General features: G+C 44.3%; 8 protein-coding genes across 8 annotated transcripts; 1 reads left to right on the plus strand and 7 right to left on the minus strand.

Annotated features, from left to right (window-relative positions):
• Window positions 1–494: 494 nt before the first annotated feature.
• On the minus strand, window positions 495–2,758 carry BYT42DRAFT_543190 (acyltransferase ChoActase/COT/CPT; the record flags this gene model as incomplete). Its single annotated transcript, XM_051565664.1, has 6 exons — window positions 495–1,323; window positions 1,383–1,438; window positions 1,511–1,726; window positions 1,847–2,156; window positions 2,228–2,658; window positions 2,747–2,758. The coding sequence occupies 6 exons, from the start codon at window positions 2,756–2,758 to the stop codon at window positions 495–497; spliced, it is 1,854 nt and encodes a 617-aa protein (XP_051427615.1).
• Window positions 2,726–4,348, plus strand: BYT42DRAFT_592056 (mitochondrial carrier domain-containing protein; the record flags this gene model as incomplete). The annotated part of the gene is made up of 4 exons (XM_051570589.1): window positions 2,726–2,738; window positions 3,203–3,320; window positions 3,407–3,575; window positions 3,716–4,348. The coding sequence occupies 4 exons, from the start codon at window positions 2,726–2,728 to the stop codon at window positions 4,346–4,348; spliced, it is 933 nt and encodes a 310-aa protein (XP_051427616.1).
• A 479-nt stretch (window positions 4,349–4,827) lies between these two features.
• Window positions 4,828–9,789, minus strand: BYT42DRAFT_610878 (uncharacterized protein; the record flags this gene model as incomplete). The annotated part of the gene is made up of 16 exons (XM_051571432.1): window positions 4,828–4,902; window positions 5,046–5,917; window positions 5,982–6,096; window positions 6,206–6,265; window positions 6,331–6,584; window positions 6,652–6,737; window positions 6,799–6,899; window positions 6,965–7,069; window positions 7,141–7,244; window positions 7,314–8,466; window positions 8,530–8,704; window positions 8,763–9,025; window positions 9,098–9,195; window positions 9,290–9,532; window positions 9,600–9,618; window positions 9,703–9,789. 16 exons carry the CDS (start codon window positions 9,787–9,789, stop codon window positions 4,828–4,830), a joined length of 3,810 nt encoding a protein of 1,269 aa, XP_051427617.1.
• A 1,264-nt stretch (window positions 9,790–11,053) lies between these two features.
• Window positions 11,054–12,234, minus strand: BYT42DRAFT_557696 (uncharacterized protein). The gene is made up of 3 exons (XM_051566929.1): window positions 11,768–12,234; window positions 11,581–11,660; window positions 11,054–11,452 (listed from the first exon to the last, which is right to left on the minus strand). Exons 1-3 carry the CDS (start codon window positions 11,865–11,867, stop codon window positions 11,342–11,344), a joined length of 291 nt encoding a protein of 96 aa, XP_051427618.1. The 5' UTR covers window positions 11,868–12,234; the 3' UTR covers window positions 11,054–11,341.
• A 646-nt stretch (window positions 12,235–12,880) lies between these two features.
• BYT42DRAFT_557701 (transketolase) lies at window positions 12,881–16,115 on the minus strand. The gene is made up of 9 exons (XM_051566930.1): window positions 15,991–16,115; window positions 15,656–15,860; window positions 15,452–15,519; window positions 15,150–15,306; window positions 14,731–14,963; window positions 14,617–14,670; window positions 14,464–14,534; window positions 14,084–14,401; window positions 12,881–13,971 (listed from the first exon to the last, which is right to left on the minus strand). Exons 1-9 carry the CDS (start codon window positions 16,076–16,078, stop codon window positions 13,129–13,131), a joined length of 2,037 nt encoding a protein of 678 aa, XP_051427619.1. The 5' UTR covers window positions 16,079–16,115; the 3' UTR covers window positions 12,881–13,128.
• Window positions 16,116–18,034: 1,919 nt separating this feature from the next.
• On the minus strand, window positions 18,035–18,700 carry BYT42DRAFT_629540 (uncharacterized protein). Its single transcript, XM_051572434.1, has one exon. The coding sequence runs from the start codon at window positions 18,587–18,589 to the stop codon at window positions 18,353–18,355; it is 237 nt and encodes a 78-aa protein (XP_051427620.1). The 5' UTR covers window positions 18,590–18,700; the 3' UTR covers window positions 18,035–18,352.
• Window positions 18,304–19,124, minus strand: BYT42DRAFT_629532 (uncharacterized protein). The gene has a single exon (XM_051572433.1). The coding sequence runs from the start codon at window positions 18,869–18,871 to the stop codon at window positions 18,593–18,595; it is 279 nt and encodes a 92-aa protein (XP_051427621.1). The 5' UTR covers window positions 18,872–19,124; the 3' UTR covers window positions 18,304–18,592.
• Window positions 19,125–19,522: 398 nt separating this feature from the next.
• Window positions 19,523–21,172, minus strand: BYT42DRAFT_489351 (kinase-like domain-containing protein; the record flags this gene model as incomplete). The annotated part of the gene is made up of 7 exons (XM_051563933.1): window positions 19,523–19,737; window positions 19,799–19,967; window positions 20,005–20,083; window positions 20,162–20,439; window positions 20,504–20,597; window positions 20,655–20,832; window positions 20,905–21,172. 7 exons carry the CDS (start codon window positions 21,170–21,172, stop codon window positions 19,523–19,525), a joined length of 1,281 nt encoding a protein of 426 aa, XP_051427622.1.
• Between the last annotated feature and the right edge of the window lie 303 nt (window positions 21,173–21,475).

Consider the following 21,475-nt stretch of genomic DNA (forward strand, 5'->3'; position numbering starts at 1 on the left):
ACAACGTCTCGTCCTCATGAGCACGGCGGGGCTTGAAATGTTTCACATGTTTACAGGATCTGTTTTTCCTATTCCATTTTCTTGCAATTAGGCCAAGCAAAAAAAGAGCGCAACACACCTATTTAACTGCATACAATAAACCTCTTGTTTTGTATAACGATCAGATAAATTTGCAAACATCATATATAGGTATTTCCTTGCCTTTTTTGGCACAAAAATATTCCCATTATTGTTTGATGTTTTCTACTATGAAACGTATACAACGAATTACGGACGCTTATATCACATTGGTCCAATTGAAAAGCATAAAAACTTTTGTTAGTGACAATATTACTAAGAGACACTGATTGGAGGAAACAAATATATATAAAAAGAAAGGAGAATCTTGAAACGATCTAAACTAAAACACAAAAAATTATAACCCTTGAAACCATTCGAAGAGAATCAAGCGAAAAGAATGCATACAAGACAAGCTGAGGAGATAAAAAAAAGGTTTACAATTTAGCTTGAGCGGGCATATCAGCAATCAACATGTCTCTCAATTCGTTGGCGGCATCTTCCAAGCATTGCTTGAGATGATAAGCAGCGTTCTTGTATGTCTTGCCACCAACAACAAGGTCCTTGAGGCAAGCCACGTTGAACTGCAAAGCCTCGTTCTTGATCATGTAAGCCACACCGAAACCGTCGCTCACCACAGGGCCCCAGCCGTAACCGGCAAAGTGTTCCGAAGTCAACTGAGAGGTCGACAAGAACCAGTGTTGAGAGTAAGCGAAAGCGGGATCCGTGAACAGAGCAGGCTTGGGCTCGTTGGGACGCAAACAGTTCTTCAAACCGAACAAGTGGCGATCCACACCGTGAGCGTTGACGGCTGCGCTCATGTAAGCACCTTGAGACTTGGTGGCTGCGCGGAAAGCTGCCACCTTGACTTCATTGGGCAAGCGGGGGTTCTCCATGGCCTTGACAAATGCCACCGATTCGTTGCTCACAGTACGGGAAGTTTCGGTACGACCGCGCTGGAACTTGCGGGTTTGACCGGATTCGTAAGTAGGACGGCTCACACCAAACATCTTGTAATAACCGAGCTGGATCACCATTTGAGCAAAGGCATCGGGCGAACACTTGAACTTCTTGATCAAGTTCTTGCCAAAAGCTTGATATGCCAAGACGGTCAAATCGTACTTGCCAATCAATTCATCAAAGTGCTGTTCAGCCTCGGCCACCGCCTTTTCCACCTTGTCGTTCACCTGGAACTGGAGCTGTTGAGGAGCCGGGAGACCGGAACGGACCTGTTCGGAACCGTGGTTGATCTTGTTGCGATTCAAGCTAAAATAATACCTTTAAGCAACCCTTTTTCTCTATGGTCATTCTACTGCAAGACTTACCCATCGCAAACGAATTCGTTCAAACGGCAAGTGGCAGTACCATCCATGCAAGAGTGCTATTGAAAAGGGTGAGTCACATCTAGCTACCAGTGCCCACTGTCCATCGGAGATGGGTGAAAAATAACTACCTCACCCATGAAACCGGCCTTGCCGTTTTCAAAAACAATGAATTGCACAGGCTTATCAAAGAAACGGTTACGACCGTCACCGTGCCAGCATGCACGCGAAAGTTGATCACGGTCGACGGGAGAGCTGTCGTCCAAACACACAACGAAAGAAGCCGTTTCAATCTTTTCCAAAACCGCCTTGTTCTCGGGATGAGCTGCCAACAAGATTTCACGGTCCTATACATCATATCAATAAATCGCACGTCCTCCATTTTATCTTGTTTTCTTTTTTTCCCCCTCTAGACAACCTCCTTTTTTTTCCAGTGTTACACTAATGAATGAATCATTTATACTTACTTCGGTCCATTTATCACGGTTTTCGGCGGTCAAAGCACCAATGGGAAGAGCAGGGATATGACCAGCGTTGTCAATGACTTGCTGGAATTGTTGTTCCAATTCATTGGTGGAAAGCTGCTGACCGTTGTGAACCGTCTCGACAATGTAGAACTTGTTCTTGCGGATAGCGACGATGTGGGTGTTCTTGAAAGGATCGTACATACCCGCGACATCGGAAGGTTTCTTGGGAATACGGCAGTTGTTGAACATGTACTTGTACGAATCCATACATAAGGGTTCACCCTTGGCATATTCAGGCTCCAAAGTGTTCCTATAAAATGCATGTGAATATCCCGTCATCCTATTTGTAAAAAAAAAGTAAATCATTGGTTTCACACATACTCGACCACTTGACGCTTGAATTCTAAAGCAGCCGTGGTAATAGCAGCAGCACGCTTGGCAGGCACCGTGCGGAACTTGTCTTCCTTGAAGGCAAAGAAGTAACTGACGTATACAACGACAGGATCGCGATAGCCCATATAAGCCTGATCCAACCACCAATCTTCCATCCAGTTGACGATTTTAGGATCTTTGGCACGAGCGACAAGACGTTGCTGTAATTGCTGGCCAAGACCGCCGGGAGCTTCAAATTCTCTGACGGCTTGTTCGGTGCGATGGTAGTCTTCATCGCTCAGTAATGGGCGAACGGACTGAAGGTATCTTTGAAGGGTCAATTCAAGTCTGGGAACAGGCAACTTGGGCAAGTTGCTCTGGTAACGGAGCATAGGACCGGGCGCATTGGGATCAACGGGTGTCTTGGGACCACGGGAAGTCTATCATGGTGCGCGTCAATATTGTCCACTTGTCTCCCAGTTTATCGTTTCGTGAAGACAATAGAATATGTCGAATTCAAGTACTTACTGCAGGTGACATGTTGTGAGAGGAGTGGGAGAAAAAGGAAACAGCGGAGTGTGGGGAAAAAGAGGGATGCAACCAATTTCTATTCACTTTTTCGTGATCGGAATCGCAAAAAATAGGATGAAAATTTGTCATAACGGGGAATGAAAAATCCCCACTAAATTGGGCAACTCTTAAACTTTGGTTTTTTATTTTCATGTGGTTGGCACCCGCTTCAACTCCGAAAACGATATTTTTTTGTCATGACTTCATGTCGGGCGCGCACTTTATTATGATTTGTCTTTGTCACTGATAACTCTCGTTTATCAACCCTTTATTTCTCTTTCTTTTTTCTTTTTTTTTTTTTTTTTTTCCCTCTCGGTTTCCGCCCTTTTAATTTCTTTTTGTCTCTCGAGACCTTTTTTCCTTTGTGTACCTTTTTCTTTCTCTTCTTCTCGTAAGACCACTCCATTCATATAGTCATGGCCGAACCTGTTGAAATCAAAGCTACTTCGGCTGAAGTGAAATCGTCAACCACCTCCTCGGTCAAATCGTTCTTGTCGGGTGGCTTCGGTGGTATGGCTTCGGTGATTGTCGGGTAAGTCTTTTTTTTCTATTTGTGGGATCGCTCGTTTCATCCTCCAAAATATGCGTCTATGATGTGTCTGAACTGTTGTGCCTTAGCCAACCTTTCGATCTTCTCAAAGTCCGCATGCAAACCTCTGAAGGCGTGTACAAAAACACTGCCGATTGTTTCAAGCAAATCTTGAAGAAGGATGGTGTATTGGGTCTTTATCGCGGTATGGCCACGCCCTTGGCCAGTATCACACCTATTTTCGCCGTCAGCTTCTGGGTAAGTTAACTCAATGACTGATGATAGTGGATCTGGGTGAAAAAGGGACAAGGATATAAAATTAAACCGGGCCGGGTTTCAAGAAACAATTTGAGTGATTTACGCTGTTGTCCTGTTTTTTTTTAATTTTATTTCTTTAGTCTTATGATCTCGGCAAGAAGATCGTTTACAGTTTGAGAACGGACAAGGAAAACAAGGAGCTTTCGCTGGCGGAAGTCACGTTTGCTGGTGCCTTTTCGGCAGTTCCTACCACGTTATTCATGGCGCCTTCGGAGCGTGTCAAGGTACTGATGCAGATCCAAGGTCAAGGCGGTGAACAAAAATATAAGGGCCCATTCGACGTTGTACGTCAGTTGTACAAGGAAGGGGGTGTGCGCTCCATTTTCAGGGGCACCGGTGCAACCTTGTTGCGTGATTCGCCGGGATCGGCGGCTTATTTCGTAGCTTACGAATTAATCAAGAAAGCATTGACGCCTGCTGGCTCCCGTCCCGAAGATCTTAACCCGGGTGCTGTTTTGTTTGCGGGTGGTATGGCCGGTGTTGCCATGTGGACCATCGCTATTCCTCCCGATGTGCTGAAATCCCGTCTCCAATCGGCCCCTGCTGGTACCTACAACGGCTTACTCGATTGCTTGCAAAAGACCGTCAGAACCGATGGTACCCGTGCCTTGTTCAAGGGTCTCGGTCCCGCCATGTTGAGAGCTTTCCCTGCCAACGCCGCTACCTTCCTTGGTGTCGAATACTCCATGAAGGCCATGAACTTGGTATTCTAGATTCAGTAATTTCTCACTTAAAACCATGTAATCCTTTTTCTCTCTATTACTCTCTGTTGTTGCATATTTGTCATTTTTTTTCTTGTTTTCTCTTGTATGTCGTCTATGTTAATTTTAGTACAACATGAACTTTTTTTATTTCTGCCATTGCTTGCATTAGTTTTGCGCACTTCATCATTGTCACAGTAATATCTTGCTTCTTTCAAGTGATGACGGCCTTGTATTTGAGGAGGTTCACTGGCACCCAGATGGTCGATGGTATCTCTTTTTTACGGTGACTGCTCATTCTACTTTCGTCTGGCCAAGAAAATACCTACGACTATCTCTGCGGTTTCCGTTATTTTCATCTCCGCCCATCTTGGGTAAACGTTCGTCATTGGTTATATCGGTTCAAACGACGCCTATGTGCTGAGGATGCATTTCATTTCAACTTACGCCGACTTGTGTCCTTGTAGTCTATAACTTTTATTTATTTATTTTTACTCCTGGGCAGTGCGTTTTGCAAATGATAAATCACGGTAAATGCATTCTACGGCGGTTTTTAGCCCGTTTTCCTAAGTGATATGAAAGAAGAAGGAAAAAATTGATGAACAAAAACATTGATCCAAAAATTTCCTTATTCTATCTGCCAGCCAATCTGTCTGCCGCTTTTTTTCCCACCTATCCCATATGCAGCAATGGCGGTTTCGAATCTTACCTTTGCCAGTGTTTCACCCACGGATTTGGCTTTCATAATCATCGTCTTGTTTTCCGTGATGGTCACGAGGGCATCTGTCAGTTTATCCACTGATAACTTGGGCATACATACGCCGACACCTAATTCTTCGATACGCTGGCCCCAGAACCTTTGGTCGCCAAAAAACGGTTTAATAATAGTCGGTAAACCCGCTTTCAGTCCAGCTGCAGTAGTTCCAGCACCACCGTGATGAACGACACCGCGAATACGAGGAAACAACCAATCATGGGGCACCGAATTCAAATTAAGAATTTGGTCCGAATGGCCTTCCAAAATTTTGCTGCTCTCAACGTTGGGATCTTTGGTTTCGGGTTTCTTGCTAAGCCGAGAGGACCACCCTTTACAGATAATGGCGCGTACATTGGCTTGTTGGACGGCGTCGACGATGGTCCGACTCACTTCTTCCGGGTCCGGAACAATAATGGATCCAAATCCAATGTAGATGATGGGTCGATCATCGTCTGCGGAAAGAAACGCTTCAAGTTCGGGTTCTGGCTCCCACGTGTGTTCGGACTGTTCAAGGAACCAATAACCCGTACAATGGATGTAATCGGGCCAGTCTTTTGGTGGTACAACCACGGTAGGACTGAATGAGTAAATGTGTGGTACTTTCCATAGCTCTAATTTCTCCAACGTCGTAGCGGGCAAATGCAGCACATTTTTACGAAACCGATTTACGTATTTGGAAATCCCCGTCCACAGCGCCATATCAATCATGACATAGGTCATATCGTTGTACACACGACCGCCAGGATACGTCTGCATAGCAAATGGATGAGGGAATCGCGTTGTTCGACTCCACGGAAAAGGCATCGATCGGAAGTATGGGATCTCTACACCCAATATACATTTAGTTGCTATGTGGTACTTTTATGTTTGACTCTGTCATGGACTTACCGAGCTTTTCCGCCATATGAATACCGACCAGCGCACTAGGACTTTCAATAAGCACATCCGTCCCTTGACAGGCCGCCCAAGCTGTCTCCAATAAGGTGTCTAACCAGTCATAGAACTGTATGCATGTGATTAGTCAAATGATGCCTGCAGAATCTTGTCACCGATGTGATACCCCATTATGTAAGCCAAATAAAACGGACCAAACCCCAACAAATGCCACTTACGAATTTTACACCGTCCCGAATAAAAGACATGGACAAAAATCCGTTGTCGATACATAGTTTCTTTTCAGGGACCATCATCATATTAGTACGATGGTTGCATTAAATTTCTTTTGATTGAAGCGTACCATGAGCTCAGCCGGATCGCCGCCGATGGAACGAAATTCAATACCGTGACTCTCCACCCATTCCTTATATTCTTCATGAGAAGCAATTCGACAATGATGGCCATCTTTTTGAAGTTCCTTGCATAAAGCCACATAAGGCTGCACATCGCCGCGCGAGCCGGCCGTAAGACAAGTGATTACCAGAGGCGATGAAGGAGGATTGTACTTTGGTTGGGTCTCAATAGAAGATAGAGATGACAACAGCGGTGGACCATCTAGACGAACAGAAGAAGGAATTACTATTATCCGCGTGTGGCCACAAATTAACACGTAACCACTTACTGTATCCTGTAGGTGGTATGACATGCTCTGTTGAAGATTCCAAAATCTCGCTCAGCTGAAGCGGGGTGGGATTCGATTCCGAAAGTCTGGAGAATAGGCTTAGAAGCGCCAACGCCATTTATCGGTAGATATACACGTATTACTTACGGTGTTTGTTTATGATTGTTTTGCCACACCTTGAGCATCTGCAGATATAGCATGGCATAGCATCGATCCCGTACCTCAATCGACGACAGTTCGAAAAATATCTTTTTTCATCCGGCCTTAATCCCAAGGTAATGCACTTTGGTACTCATTATTTCTCATAGCCTACCTCTTCATTCATGTTCTTGACGGTGACACCCACACCATGAAGAAACTGGTATCCTCGACTTTTTAATCGTCGCACATGCATGACGTCACTGCTGGGAATAATAAGCTAGGAATTCTCATTAGAACTTATCCATCCAACAGACGAATCATGCCATTGCCTTTGACATTATTGCTCACCTTTTGACGTCCAGCGAGAACTTTGGAATGAAAACAAACGTAATTCTGTGTCAGGTATAATTTTCCATAATACGGCAAAATCCGCCAAAATGCGACATTGAATGCTATGCGAGACAAATCCATACTCTGTCAACCAGTTGTCCAGCCAGTTTTTAATCGCGCGATAGTTTTACCTGCTTCTACGGTCTCCATTTCGCTCAGCATCGGAAACTGTTTTCGCAACTGTTCATTCAACGCCAGACGTTCTTGTTCTTCATCCACTGTGAGAGTCTGTTTCTCGGCTCCATTGTTGGACCATAGCTGCAATCCGTAATCTTGCTGAAACATATCCAAGAATTTGTTGCTTATCCATGAAGATGCTTTGGGCTTTTGGCGGTCCGCATCATGATCTTTCTTTTCTGGTTCCACAATCACTGGGATATTGTTGTGACAAGGCTTGTCCAAGGCCTGCGATGGGTATACGACGGCGCCCCGTCCGCGCTTCCTCATTTTTTCTTCATCGTCGTCACTGAATGATTCACGTTGAGGGTCAGGGGATGGAGGTTGCCATGCGTGGCTCAGTTGGTGAAAAGGATGAAATGCAAAGTGTTTGATTGAGTTCAGTGATCCGCTGCGGAAGCGCCGGTTCTTCTTTTTTGATGTTTTATTTTCGTCAGGCACGCTGGAGCTACGTCTAACGTCGACTTCGTTCGGCGGTGAATGATCGGGTGCTGCGGACTTGTTTCCGGAAGATGAGCCTTCATCATATTGTATCGACGATCGTCGAACATGACTTAAAGCACCTGTCACTGCACGTGGAATCTTGCTGAGGGTGGATTGAAGGGAAGCAGATGATTTGGTTCCAGCGTCTTGCTCTTTGGCTGCATCGGTCGCATGTTCGGTGGAAGAATATATCTGAGCAGGAATTGCCGTTGGAAAATTGCCTCGGTACGGTGTCTTTTCCGATGTATCCACAGTATCATCATTGTCATTTCGCTGGTGATCGTGACAATGATCTTCATCATTCGTCGTGTGGTACATGGACGGGTTTCGTTCCGTTCCATAGATAGTACGGTCCAACACGTTTTTCCAAGGATCGGTTCTAGGTAACCCTGTCTCATCATCCACAGGTGCTGAGGAAGCGATCATGCTACCTGCTAAAATGGCCGAAATAGCAGAGGACGTGTCGGCCAGCGTTCCATCCATATACAGTTGCTGTAAGCAGGCAGACGGGTCTTGAGTATCACAACAACGGGTATCTAATTCTTGGGTATATCGTTTTGCTGACCATAACGACATGATTTTCTTGAAGGCAGCATGTATGTCGGGGAAAAATGCGAAAAAATACTGCGGCCAAAAAAAAGGGGTTGAATGATTTCTGGGTGGTAACTTGCTTTGACAATGACTTACATCGTCCGTTTGCGCTTCCATGACATCGGGATCCATGATGGTGATCTTGATATATTCCGCAAAATCGAAAACGGCCGGTTTTTCTACATTTATAATCTTGTCGAACGGCAGCATGATGCGTACCGTGTTGCCGGCATTTTTGGCCATAAACACTGCTCGCTGTAACTCATCCATCCTAAACACACTCTGTCAGACCTTTTTGTTTATCACTGCTGATACCTATCATGTCCTACCATTCCTTTTGCGACACTTCAGAATCAGCTGTTAAACTGTATCGGTGGTCCAGAGTGATGAGCTTGAATCCAAACGACCTTGTACGCGATTTCCGGATTTGCGTCACATGTTTGAGATTCACACTGCCGATCGGATGATATCGATTTTCCGCCGATTCGTACCATGACAAGACGTGATTCTGCAGATCAAAATAATAGCGGAAGGTTCGTGGAGAGGCGCGATAATTCTTTTTGGAAAGATATCCTGATTTACGAGGGGCTTTCTACAAAGCCACAGGTAATTGGACGGGTTAAATCAAGAAAAAAGAAGGCCCTGTTCCAAACATGCGAGATACCTGTTGATTCGGTAATGAGGCATAGAAGCAGATCCGGTATTCGGTCAAGTACATCCATCCAGGTAATGTGACAAGTCGCACAAGATAGCATGGAAATTCTGGTCCGGTGGTTATACTAGTCTTTTAGTATTCTTGCGCGCATACAGCAGTGAAAAGAGTGTGTGTGCCTGTCTATTGTTCGGCCGCACTTACCACCCACCAGGTTTTCGGCCTCCGATAATTCAAAAATCGATCTAACCTTTTTCGAAATGGAATGGCGCTGCATGTCATCGGTGGTCATGGCTTGCTTCTCCGGTGTTTTACTTGCATCAGCATGATTGGCACCCACAAGACCGCCTGCATTATCGTCATCATCATCGTCCACTTCAATAGTCATTTCAGATACTGCATTATGCTTTATAGGAGGTCGTCGATAAGTCTTGGTAGGAGCCTCCACTATTACGCCATGAACAAATTGGTTGGCTCGGCCGTTTTCTTTGTAAACAAAACCATTCAAACTTACTATTCGATTTGTTGGTCTGCTTTTTTTTTCATAATCCGATAGTTAGGAACGACTGCTCAGTTGCGTCTCGAGAATAGTTGACGCTTCGGTTGTACTGGCTTACCTGGTTAGTGAGATCGGTCGGTGAAGTACTTGATGCAGAAGAAACAGGCGATGTGGAATCATGGGCATGGTCATGCTCATGTGACATGTTCAGTTAGAGAGGTAAAAATAAGAAGGAGAAAAGAAAAAAATCAGTGTGGCTGGATGATTTGGCAGTTGAATGCTTCTTATTGTCCTGACGTAAGTTTTACGTGACTAATGAAATTGCATATTTCCCTTTTTTTTTCTCTATCACGTCAAAAATACAGATGCAGCAAAAAAAAGCCGAATTCCCTCCACAGAACCAAAACCAAACGTTCATATACGAGATGATATTTATTCTATGCAGCTCAATAATTCATAAGCTTATAGTGGTTACTAAGAATTGGTACTGAGCGGTTGTCAGGTTACTTTCAACCTTCAATGACTGAACATGTGTATGACTTGGATTACCTTTTCTGTGCCGCTTGATTGCATGGCGCAGCTCACCTGATGTAACAAACAAAATTCTAGAAGATGATGTCAATGCCAATGGTGAGGAAACATGGATCCTACTTTTGGGTTAACTGTCAGCCAATCGGTCTATTTGTTTTCTTCTTCTTTTTTTTCCCTGCTTTTCAAATGAAGAATGAACAATGGAACAATACAGCAGACTGCGCAGTAACCGTTCAAACCATGATACTGCATCGTTATGATTTTAATCGGCTGCACCCGGCTGACACCCGAAGTCTAAATTATATCCTCAATGTAAACGAGATTGTATCCATGATTTGTATGACCATCTGTCATGCTTCCATGGAAAGTTTCTCAGATGCCGCAGCAAAGGCGTAACTTTTACAATAGATAAACAATCAGAAGATCGCCTGATGTTAAAGTTTAACTTTGCTGCGTAAAAAAAAAAGAAAAGAAAAAAAAACGGAATTTTGCCCCCCAGAGACAGAAGCAAATGACTCTGCAGGCTTACATTTTTTACCTGTAACCTGGACATTGGTGCATGAGGCAGGGCTATGCACTATAATGTTGAATGCACACCGGTGGCACGACCTAGTTTTTTATACGTTCATTTGATGGTTCATTAGGGTTACAATGGAAAATCACTGCCTAAGTATTTGTCGACGCTTGATCACAAGCATTTTCATATGAAAAATCGAAAAGGGAGCCGTATTTGTGCAACCTACGCAGTTATGAAATGAGTCAAAGCAACCGGTTATGAACCAGTATTTGAAACAACCCGGAACTTTGCCAACTTTACTCGTGCCGCCAAATGGGTCCGAAAAGCATGACTTACGAAGAAAACAAAGCTTAATCATTGTGCGGATTTTATATGGACAGTGTAGCAATTACGGCAAGCAGTTGGTGCTTGCTTGCTAAATCGCAGAATCTCTGGGATCCTTGGAAATTAAAATAAAAAGAGTCACGGATACCCCTTTCTGTGTGTGCACATGTGCCTTGCTCCAAACGCCAATTTCGATGGGCTGCTAGCATGTATTCGGTGTCATTATATCTGTCGAACTTAATATGCGCCGAACTCCAGCAAAAAAGTAGCGCTGATCAGATATCTTGGGCAACTTCTTTCTAATAGTCCAATATCCACAGGAGTTAAAAGACAGCATAAACACTGGTCATCAACCGACTAGCTGCACATGTCAGCCAACTTACACCTAGAGACAACTGGAAAATACATACATTGGACAGCCGACAAATATACACAGTCCACAGGAATTTAAAATTTTTTTAATTCCAAAAAATAAAATAAAAAAATAAACGCAATGGTAAGATATGTTTGAAGGACAGTGTCTATAATAAAAGGTTCTCAAGACAACTCCAAAATTCACAGACTTAATAGCTGCTAACTCATAGATGATTCAATTTAACTGGTCTCCGTTTTTCTCTATTACAGCGCGGCACCTGTTGGGCTTACCAGAAACGAGAAATTCCAAATTTTCAAATTGCTACGGTGACTTTTGAAATAGACAGTTCGTAAGTTCCTTCTTTGGATTCACTGGTAGTGCAGGCTTTCGGCTGCCTTTGGCTATTATACGGGAAGGCGCGGATTTTTGAGATTGTCTTGTTTGCCAATTGGATAGGCTCGTTAGTGACTTTATCATGCAATATTTGGGAGGCCCTCATAATTCCATGAGCATGTAACATCGTTGTAACAGTACGATAAAAGGCATAAAGATCCATCGTTCTGGACTACTCTGGTAGGGAATAATTGGGGGAGGCTACACAGCAGTGTACGTTGTATGACAATCATCGAGATATATCAACAGATTTGGTCGTCGTGTAGATCCTTTGTCAGCTCATAGCTGATACCAGAAATGCGTGCGAATTGATTTATGTATCAGAAGTTCATGGCTGTAATTTTCAACATCTTTTTCTTTTTTTTTCCCTGGTTTTCCAGCGATTTTCCCAACGGGGTTTTTCCACGCGGGTTTTTCACTTTATCGATCTGTCCCAGCAATTTTATGATACATGAAATGACATACGATTTCATGTAACCTCATTGCATTGACGACATCTCTTTACACAATAATATTTTAGTCAACTTAAGCATGCTTCATTGTTTTGCGGAAGAAATGAAGGTTCAGGTTAAAGAGCAAATAAAATTGCTATCTACAGAGTATAAAGCCTCAGCATACAGTTCACCTAATATTGTATGGCGTTACGGGATTCGCTTGTTACACAGGTGCAACCGATTCTTATCGTATATGGTGCAATACCTGAGAAGTGGTGATTGGGAACTGCATGCAAAATTTTTAATCGGGCATGAATGGATTCCAGGAACCTTGCCGCCCAACTTCCGGAAATGGCCAGCAATTGCGCTTCCGACCCGCTTTTTGGATGACTAGTCCTTATCTTGTCGTAATAAGCCTGTAAACATGTTCTGGTGGATGAAGAACCAATCAAGGCCAAAGGCTACTGTGATGGCCACCCCAAGAATGCCTGGGTTTAGACGTTTAGCAAGCTGAAAGATCGGATACCATACAATTCCCCAGGACGGTATTCCGTGTAACTTGAAATTTGCTATCACAAACTGATGTGCAGGTAGATTTTACAAACATGCATATCGACTCAGTTGAGGAACTGTGTTCCTCGAATGGCACTTTGATTTCTACTACCTTGGCGCAACCCCTTCCGTAGACGCTACCAAAAAGTACCCAACAACAATAATAAAAAATAAACACGGGACCAGTATAGTTTTCGCAAGCGAGATTTTTAAAATATATTACATGTCTTGACACCTATTACTGGATGCGGGAAATAAAGGGAAAAAAAAAGAAACAGCATGAAGAATAGAAGAGTGGTTTTTTGGGTGCAAGACCATGATGAAGGATTACTAAAACAAACCAATGGATTTTGGCTTTCTAATCAAAATGTCCAAGTTTCAGCAGATGCCAGACGGTGGACCGATTGTATCATAGGATGACGGGTAATGGAGAGACGTTTACAGGTCAAGACCGAGTTCAGGGACGTAGCCAACCTTTTCAAAGTGAGCAACGACCTTCTTAGCCTTCTCAACAGCGGCTTCGGAGGTGATGCCGAATTTCTTGTAAACATCAGCAATAGGACCGGAGGCACCGAACGATCTCATACCGATGTGAGCATGAGCATAACGTTCCCATCCCCAGACACCAAGGGCTTCAACCGAGACGACAGGAAGACCGGCAGGGAAGACGGACTTCTTGTATTCCTCAGGCTGCTCATCAAAGATTTCAGAGCAAGGCATGGAAACAACGCGGGTAGGAATACCCTGTTCATTCAAAACCTTGGCAGCATTGACAGCGATTTCCACTTCAGAACCTGTGGCAACGAAAGCGACCTTGGCATCCTTAGCATCCTGGAGAACGTAAGCACCCTTGCGGACAGCTTCAATGGAAGAACCTTCCAATTGAGGCAGGTTCTGACGAGACAAAGCGATGATGGAAGGACGGTGAAGGTTCTCAAGAGCCACAAGGTAAGTACCGGAGGTCTCGTTACCATCAGCAGGACGGAAAGTGAGCATGTTGGGAGTAGCACGGGTCAAAGTGAGGGTTTCAACGGGTTGATGGGTAGGACCGTCCTCACCGAGACCAATGGAATCGTGGGTCATGACATAGAGGACAGGAAGGTGGCTGAGAGCCGAAAGACGGGCAGCACCCCAACCGTAGGTAAGGAAGTTCAAGAAGGTACCACCGAAGGGAATGATACCACCGTAGGCAGCCAAACCGTTCATGATGGAGAACATGGCGTGTTCACGGACACCATAGCGCATGTAGCGACCAGTGTAGTCACCAAGACCAGTGGAAGGCTAATAAGAAGAGACAGACGAAACAAAAAGGTAAGCAATCCGTTTGTTTCACGTACGCATTATTCATGCAAGCAAAGAGAAAAAAAAAGAAGCGGTAGGCACAGATGCTTACATGTTGGAAATCAACGGCCTTCTTCCAGCGAGTCAAGTTGGAACCGGTCAAATCAGCGGAACCACCAATCAATTCGGGAAGGACTTCGGCAATAGCGGTCAAGACACCCTCGGACAACTTGCGGGTGGCAACCTTGGCATCAGCAGGAGTGAAACGAGGCAACACCTTTTCCCAGCCTTCGGGCAACTTGCCAGCGAAACGACGTTCGAGTTCAGCAGCTTCAGTAGGGAATTCTTGCTTGTACTTGGCAAACAGTTCGTTCCATGCGGCTTCAGCCTGGATACCATGCTGGGTACGGGCACCATAGAAATCGTAAACCTAATCATTCCCAAGGTTTAGAGATGCTGGTGCCTGAAAGATCGGGTCGTGATAAAACTAACCTCTTTAGGAACAACGTATTGCTCGTCGGGGTTGAAACCGAACTTCTCCTTGACCTGTTTGATGTCATCGGCTAGGTGTAACATTGAACGTCAACCTTCTGCACCTTTCTTTTTTCTCAGCACATTTTTTTTTTTAGTTATCGACAAACTTACGTGACAAGGGAGAACCGTGGACCTTTTCTTCACCCTGCAACAAGGAACCGTAACCTAAATAGCCGAAAAATAAGGATCCATACATTTCATCGGCACAAAATCAAGCAGACTTACCAATGGTGGTCTTGATCTTGATCAAAGTAGGCTTGTCAGTGACCTTCTTGGCTTCCTCAACGGCCTTTTCAATGCCAGCAATGTCGTTGTCACCATCGCCAACAATCAAGGTGTGCCAGCCATAGGATTCGAAACGCTTGATAACATCTTCGGTGAAGGAGACAGCGATATCACCGTCAATGGTGATGTTGTTGTCGTCGTAAAGGGCAATCAACTTGCCGAGCTTCCAGTGACTGAGAAATTTCCACGGAAAAATTAGATGTTTGAAACACAGCCAGCCAAGCACAGATAACAAACAACCACGCGACTGCTGAAATTTTGAATCGTTGTCCTCCCCCCAAAAAATAACACCCACGATGCCAACCACACGCTGTTTCCATGAGAAAAAAAAAAAGCGGTCCAAAAAAAAGGAAACTTACCCAGCAAGGGAAGCAGCTTCGGAAGCAACACCTTCCTGAAGACAACCATCACCAAGGATAACATAGGTGTAGTTGTTGAACAGTTCAAAGCCAGGCTTGTTGAAGGTAGCGGCATATTGAGCTTCAGCAGCAGCCAAACCAACAGCATTGGAGATACCTAGAATGAAAAATTCATTAATAATCTGTGAGTCATCATTTCCAGCTTATCACTCATCAATGTAGGAGACTGAAAAAAATCCCAATAAGCAGGAAAAAAAAAGCAGTGAGGATATCACTGACAAAATTAATTCCGCTCAACGTACCTTGGCCAAGAGGACCAGTGGTCACTTCGATACCGGGAGTATCAGTGATTTCAGGATGACCAGGAGTCCTAAAAGTGTGACAGGTGAGTGATTGAATAATCTACACGTCTTGTTTCATGCGAGTGCTGCTCATGTTGACCTGACGACCACCACGTCGAGATCCACGCAGGTACACAAAATCAATGACAAAAAAAAAGTACATACTTGCTACCAATCTTGCGGAAAGCCTTGAGATCTTCCATGGATACATCATAGCCCAAAAGGTGCAAGTAAATGTACTGCAAGGCACAACCGTGGCCGTTGGAAAGAACGAAACGATCGCGGTTGATGAACTTGGGGTTCTTGGGGTTCACGGTGATGAACTTGCTGAACAAGACGTGAGCCATAGGAGCACAACCCATGGGAGCACCTAATTTTTTCATTCATCGTATAAGTAAACCGACTCTTTCTCACTTTTTCCCGTCCTTTGTGCCCACTCTTTTTTTTCCCCTTTGATGTACGATGGATCGCTTAAAAAAAGGGGAAAATCGGTAACTTACCGGGATGACCAGAGTTGGCACCGCGGACGACATCAGCCGCCAAACAACGGACAGTGTTAACGCATCGCTGATCAAGAGACTGGACCATGATTATTCAGAGAAGAAAAAAAATCGAAGTGTGGAAGGGTAAAGGTGGACGTTCACCCAACAAAGGACGCGGTTGCTTTTATAATGGTGATTTTTTTTCGCGTTCCCGAGGCACCAACAAACTCCGTCATGAAAAAAAAAGCTTTCTTATTTGCCTAGAATGGAAGCCTTGTGGTGATTGGCTGATATCCCGTGTCGGTTTTTTTATTCCCCCAAAATTTAAGCTCTATCATTGATACGGTGACCCGTCCATTCCTTGCAGATTTGTTTTTTTTTGCTTTCGTCTTTCTTCCTTGCAGAAATATCCTATCCATGTTTCGCTTAGTCTCTTTGAGCGTCTGCGAAAAACGTAATGCAAACAACCCCAGACGCAAGTTGATCGATAGGAACGCTTGAGGCACAATGACGCATCGCGTGCTCTTTCTTTTACCGGGTTTCGAATTGTCGAGAAGATGTCGGCATTAGATTCGGTTTACTTTGTGTGGATATTTTGGATATTTTGATTGTAGCAATGCTATAGTTGGATGAATCAGCCCATTGCCCAGTCAAAAACCCTTTGCTTTCACACGCCAATTCTAAATTATTTTTTTATCCGGCACCCTTTGACTTGTGTAGCAGTTCATTTGATTGCAAAGCGTCATCATCGTCCCATCCCCAATGCCACCTTACCATAACAAGCAAAAGGGTGGTTGTTGCTATGAAGAAAAAAAAATGGTATATTCGACAAAGACCCGGCTGTGCGTTCGGACTTGAATGGGGACCATAGAATTGGGACGGATGTAGCAGAATAATAGTTTCACTGAGTTTGATATCCATACCCATTACGGTAACTGGATGGTCCCACCCTTTTGCTGAAGAAATGCGTCCTTCTTTGCATTTCCATTAAAAGCAAAGCAAGGCATTAGCATTATCGGAAGAGGCGTTACACGCCAATGCCCGATGACGCTATTCCCCTTGGGATGGCAGGAACCTTAATTGATTCTGTTCCCTCACCAACGTTGTATAACACGTCACTAAAAAAACCCGATCTCCGCAACGATAAGCCTGGGTCGCCCGCATTTTTGCAACTGACAATGAACCTTGTCTGGCAGTATTTTCTCCAGAGCTCGCCACATTTTGTAATTAGGCTGCTTTTGGTATCGACTTTTACGACGTTACAAGATACTTTAAGGAACAAGAAGCTCGTAAAAGGAAGTGACCCTGACATCTCATTTTTAGCTGTCATATGCTGTTCCGACCTGGAATTCTGTAAACCCCCCGTCCCCCCGATTATGAATTTTCTGACATCACGCATGCCAATTTTTAAGATCTACACTCACAAAACTTCATATCGGTAATTCTCATGCGTAAGTGGGCCTGTTTGTTCATCAAAGAATGATGCAGCAGAGGAGTGTCAGTGATGGCAGACAGTCAATATCAGGACTTTATAATTGGTGACGAATGCTCCAAAGGTGGGTGGTTTATATAAGGTTGTGATGGTAAATAGAGCAACACACTTTTTCCCATAAGTCACCGCAGGAACTCGAAAGTTTAATTTCCAGAAAAGAAAAGGAAGATGCAATGATATGTTTCGATGGACAGTGTCCATAATAAAAGATCATCAGGACAACCACAAAATTCACATATGAAATATTCGACAACTCAAAGATGTAAGAATATGAAAAAATATTATTTAATAATGGGTTTGGCCGCCTTCTTTCTCTATCACCGCGCGGCACCTGTCGGGCATACTGGAAACTAAATCTTCCAGAAGAAGAGGCGAGATTTCACCGGATTTTGTGGACGAACGCTTCGAGTTGGGCCACGTCTGCTAGTTCACCACGTTTGGTGCAAGCTTATACGCAATATAAGCTCAAAGAAGCTCAATTGGATTGAGAATCCGGCATCCAAGTTTTTTTATTTAACAGAAAACTAGTGTTTTCATGGCGCCCCCAAATTCACTGTCGCTTTCGTCTGTGCGATGAAACTATCAAGCAGCAGATGTCAGATCCGGAGCTTCCTCCATGGGCGAGCGACTCTCTGGACTTGGTTCCTTGAAGCGATATTTTTTGTGATGGCGTCCGGTATATTCATACCCGTCCTCTATGTATCTAATGAAGAATGAAGATCAGAAAATGTCTTTATCAGATGAATTTACCATTACCTGCGGGCACGCTCCAAAATCATCTTGGAATATCGTCTCCTTTTGTAATATCTGACGCAATTTTGCAAACTGATTGTGCGATTGCTTTGTGCTGGCCAAAAATCGAAGCTCCTGACATCGCATCTCTTTTTCTTATACCGTGCGGTAACCACGGGTATGGCACCGAGCGCTGTTGTCTTGGAAAATAAAGTCCTTACCAGTGCTCTCGGTGAGATCCTGGTACCAGGAAAGAAACCTGTTGGTTAGGCAATCGACATACTTGACTTGATCGACATTGCCAGTAAGGGTCACCAAAGGACCAAGTCCGCCTTCCCAAAAGCATCCCCAAACCATGATGGAGCCTTTTCCATACTTGTGGGTTTCGAGCATATGCTACTCCAGGTATCTCTCGTTGGCTTTTCGGATAACGCGGATACAGCCATCGTTGCCGTTCATCCGGAATCGCGATTCGTCAGACCAGATCACGGATCTCCACTGCTCCAAGATCCTGGCTGGAGAGTAAGCAGAAAAGCCAAGTTCCTTCATTCTTCGGTCGGATGTGGACCTTGACATCTCCGTTTCCCAGGCAACCGAGAGGTGACCGTAATTGATGCAAAGAGTGCAGAGCGAAATGCGCGCACCATCGCATTTTTTGCACACCCAGTAAACCATTTACGGTTTTCCTGTGCGCCGTTTTGAGCTTTCGACACGTCGTTCAATATACTGTTTGACAATGTCTGCTATATTGGCAATAGGGATCCCAACTTCCTCTGAAATGGAACCATAAGTCGCGCCGCACCTAAAAGACCAATAATCTGGCTCTATCGAATTCAGAAACTTGTTTTCTTTTGGTGTTTGTGTTGCTGCTCATATTGGGTAGCTGAAAATATTGACTTTTGATAGAATTATGTTTGAAAAAACGAAAGGAAGAAGTGCAAAAAAAAAAAAAAAAAAAAAAAAAAAAAATGAAAACCTCCCAAATATTCAAATCCCTACGGTGCCTTTTTGGAAGGGAGTGGATGGCGACAGCGTCGAAGCAAACAACTCCATCAACCCCGCTCTTTACCCCTCATGCTTTCCAAAGCCACTTCGCTGTGAACGACTGAGACTCGGCTAAAACAAAGGAGAGATATGCGCTTGGACTAACTTCCAATTTCGCTTCGCTTCACTTCACTTCGTTTCGCTTAGAACACAATCAAAATACTCAGTCTTTGATCTTTAGGATCGAATTATTATGCCGTTGGTGATCCCATTATGTACACTTCTGGCAAGTTGTTTATGATATGATACATTAGATAAAATTTGATCGAACATTAATAAAATTTAGATACAGGCCAAGAATGGGTGCTGCAGAGCGTCCTTTGCAGTGATTCGTTTCGTCCAATCCAACTCTAGTGATTGTGCCATCAGATCGACGGCATCTCTCAGCTCTTGTTCACTCCAAGTCTTTGCATGCTCGTTATTTAATTCCAAAACGAGTCGGTAAAAAGAAACGCGAGTCGGCGGAATGGATTCAATATTTGTCTCAAAGGTGCGACCTAAATATCATCCATCGTTAATGAAGTCGATCTTTTTGGATCGGCCTTGTTTCCGACTTACGATGTGAATTAGCGCATGCTTTCATTTCAGCCAATCCAAATAACGTGGCAATCTCTACCAAAGCGTCGGAATCATCATGGGCGAGGAAAAACGGATACCGACCGGTAAATAAGGATAACATCAATACACCGACCGACCATATATCAATGGCTATAAAATAAATGAGAAACTTGCGTTTTTACATTAACCCTTTTGTACTTGCCTACAGTCTGATGCATCATTCGGAACAAAACCTCAGGAGCTCGATAGCCTCGTGTACCAGCACGATTCGCACGAAGAGGTTTTCTAAAGAAGAGTTTCAGTTAAATACCGAGAAAAACGTGGTGTGGCTTTGCGGTGCTGAGGGTTATGATGATGTGGTACCTTGGGTCATTTCTATAGAAACCGGGTGTATTGTTGGTGGCGAGGAGGGGTTGTGATTCTTCTTTGGACGGATTGGCGGCGGCTGCAGGCGGATTGGCTTGTCGTTGCGCAAGACCAAAGTCCACAAGAACGCCGGTTCGATGACGCTGGTTGTATAGAAAGTTGCCCGGTTTGACGTCTCGATGGATGATATTTTGTTCGTGAAGATGCGCCAGGCCCGCAAAAAGTGACTTTAGATAGTATCTCATATCCTGCAAGGACATGGAACGAAATATCGTCTACAATCATATCGCATGAGCTCTCTTCTCTTTGCATGAGCTAATGGTGACATCTGTTACTTACATGAAAATTATCATGTTCAATGTATGGGAGAACGATATAGATTTGGTCGTGCTGGCGAAAAGCGGTGATTAATGGTGTAACATAGGCACTTCCTCTAAAGCAAAACATGAGTTTTCCGTAAACTTTATTCAACCGTCACCGCAATTTTTACCTAATGTCACGAAGGATGGCGATTTCATTGGCGATTCTGTCGGGGCTACTGGTCATGTAAACGCGTTTCAGGGCGATAAAATTGTGTTTTTCTGCTGCAGCGGATGCGACACGCCATGCCGAGTTATCGTAATAATCTTGCCGTAAATCGACTGCTTTGTACACCGTACTAAATGCACCTGCGTAACATGGGTTAGTCTTATATCACAGGGGCAAACATTTCACGGAAAAAACGGTAGGAATTTCCCCACCTGAGCCAACTCGGTCCACAATCTTGTAATAATACGAAAGGTTCTTGAATTTTTCATTCAATCGGTCGATCTCTTGCTTCACCACCTTTTTCCGTTCTTCTCCTGCTTTCTTTCGCTGTTCTTCGTGCTCGCGTTGTTTTTCTAATTCGGTTTGAGTCGGAGGAGGGGTCGGTGGACGGTCGGTCTTGTCATCCGCAGTACTCGCTGCTTGTACCTTGTCTTGATCCTTGTCCCGCACTTCTTTTTGCGAACTTGCAGGTGTCGGCATGTCATGATTGACTTTAGGTTTCAATGTTGGCGCTGGTTTTGCTGCTGCCGCTGTCTCGTTTTGATCGCTGCTTAGAGTTTGTTTCTGTGAACTTGCAGGTGGTGAAAGGACGTCCTTGTGTTTTGCTTTCGGTGATTTGAAACCAGTGTCTTGAATTGCCGAGGGTGTCGCTGGGGAAACAGACTTTTTCATGGTTGGTGGGCTGATCGGTTCGTCTTTCATTGCAGGTTGAAGTGTCAAAGATGTGGGTGTATCAGGATGTTCTACGGGTATCGCTGTGTTGTCATTTCGAGAGAATGATTT

The sequence above is a fragment of the Radiomyces spectabilis genome (genome assembly GCF_025331425.1).
Source record: "Radiomyces spectabilis strain NRRL 2753 chromosome Unknown BYT42scaffold_2, whole genome shotgun sequence".
Lineage (NCBI taxonomy): Eukaryota > Fungi > Mucoromycota > Mucoromycetes > Mucorales > Radiomycetaceae > Radiomyces > Radiomyces spectabilis.

Coding starts and splice junctions, on each gene's coding strand:
- BYT42DRAFT_557696 (XM_051566929.1), bottom strand. CDS start 11,867: ATGGATCTTTATGCCTTTTATCGTACTGTTACAACGATGTTACATGCT. Junction 11,661..11,767: donor TGATAAAGTCACTAACGAGC/CTATCCAATTGG, acceptor GAAGGAACTTAC/GAACTGTCTATTTCAAAAGT. Junction 11,453..11,580: donor TAAGCCCAACAGGTGCCGCG/CTGTAATAGAGA, acceptor AACATATCTTAC/CATTGCGTTTATTTTTTTAT.
- BYT42DRAFT_557701 (XM_051566930.1), bottom strand. CDS start 16,078: ATGGTCCAGTCTCTTGATCAGCGATGCGTTAACACTGTCCGTTGTTTG. Junction 14,402..14,463: donor AATACGTTGTTCCTAAAGAG/GTTAGTTTTATC, acceptor GGGAATGATTAG/GTTTACGATTTCTATGGTGC. Junction 13,972..14,083: donor AGGCCGTTGATTTCCAACAT/GTAAGCATCTGT, acceptor TCTTCTTATTAG/CCTTCCACTGGTCTTGGTGA.
- BYT42DRAFT_629540 (XM_051572434.1), bottom strand. CDS start 18,589: ATGCTCGAAACCCACAAGTATGGAAAAGGCTCCATCATGGTTTGGGGA.
- BYT42DRAFT_629532 (XM_051572433.1), bottom strand. CDS start 18,871: ATGGTTTACTGGGTGTGCAAAAAATGCGATGGTGCGCGCATTTCGCTC.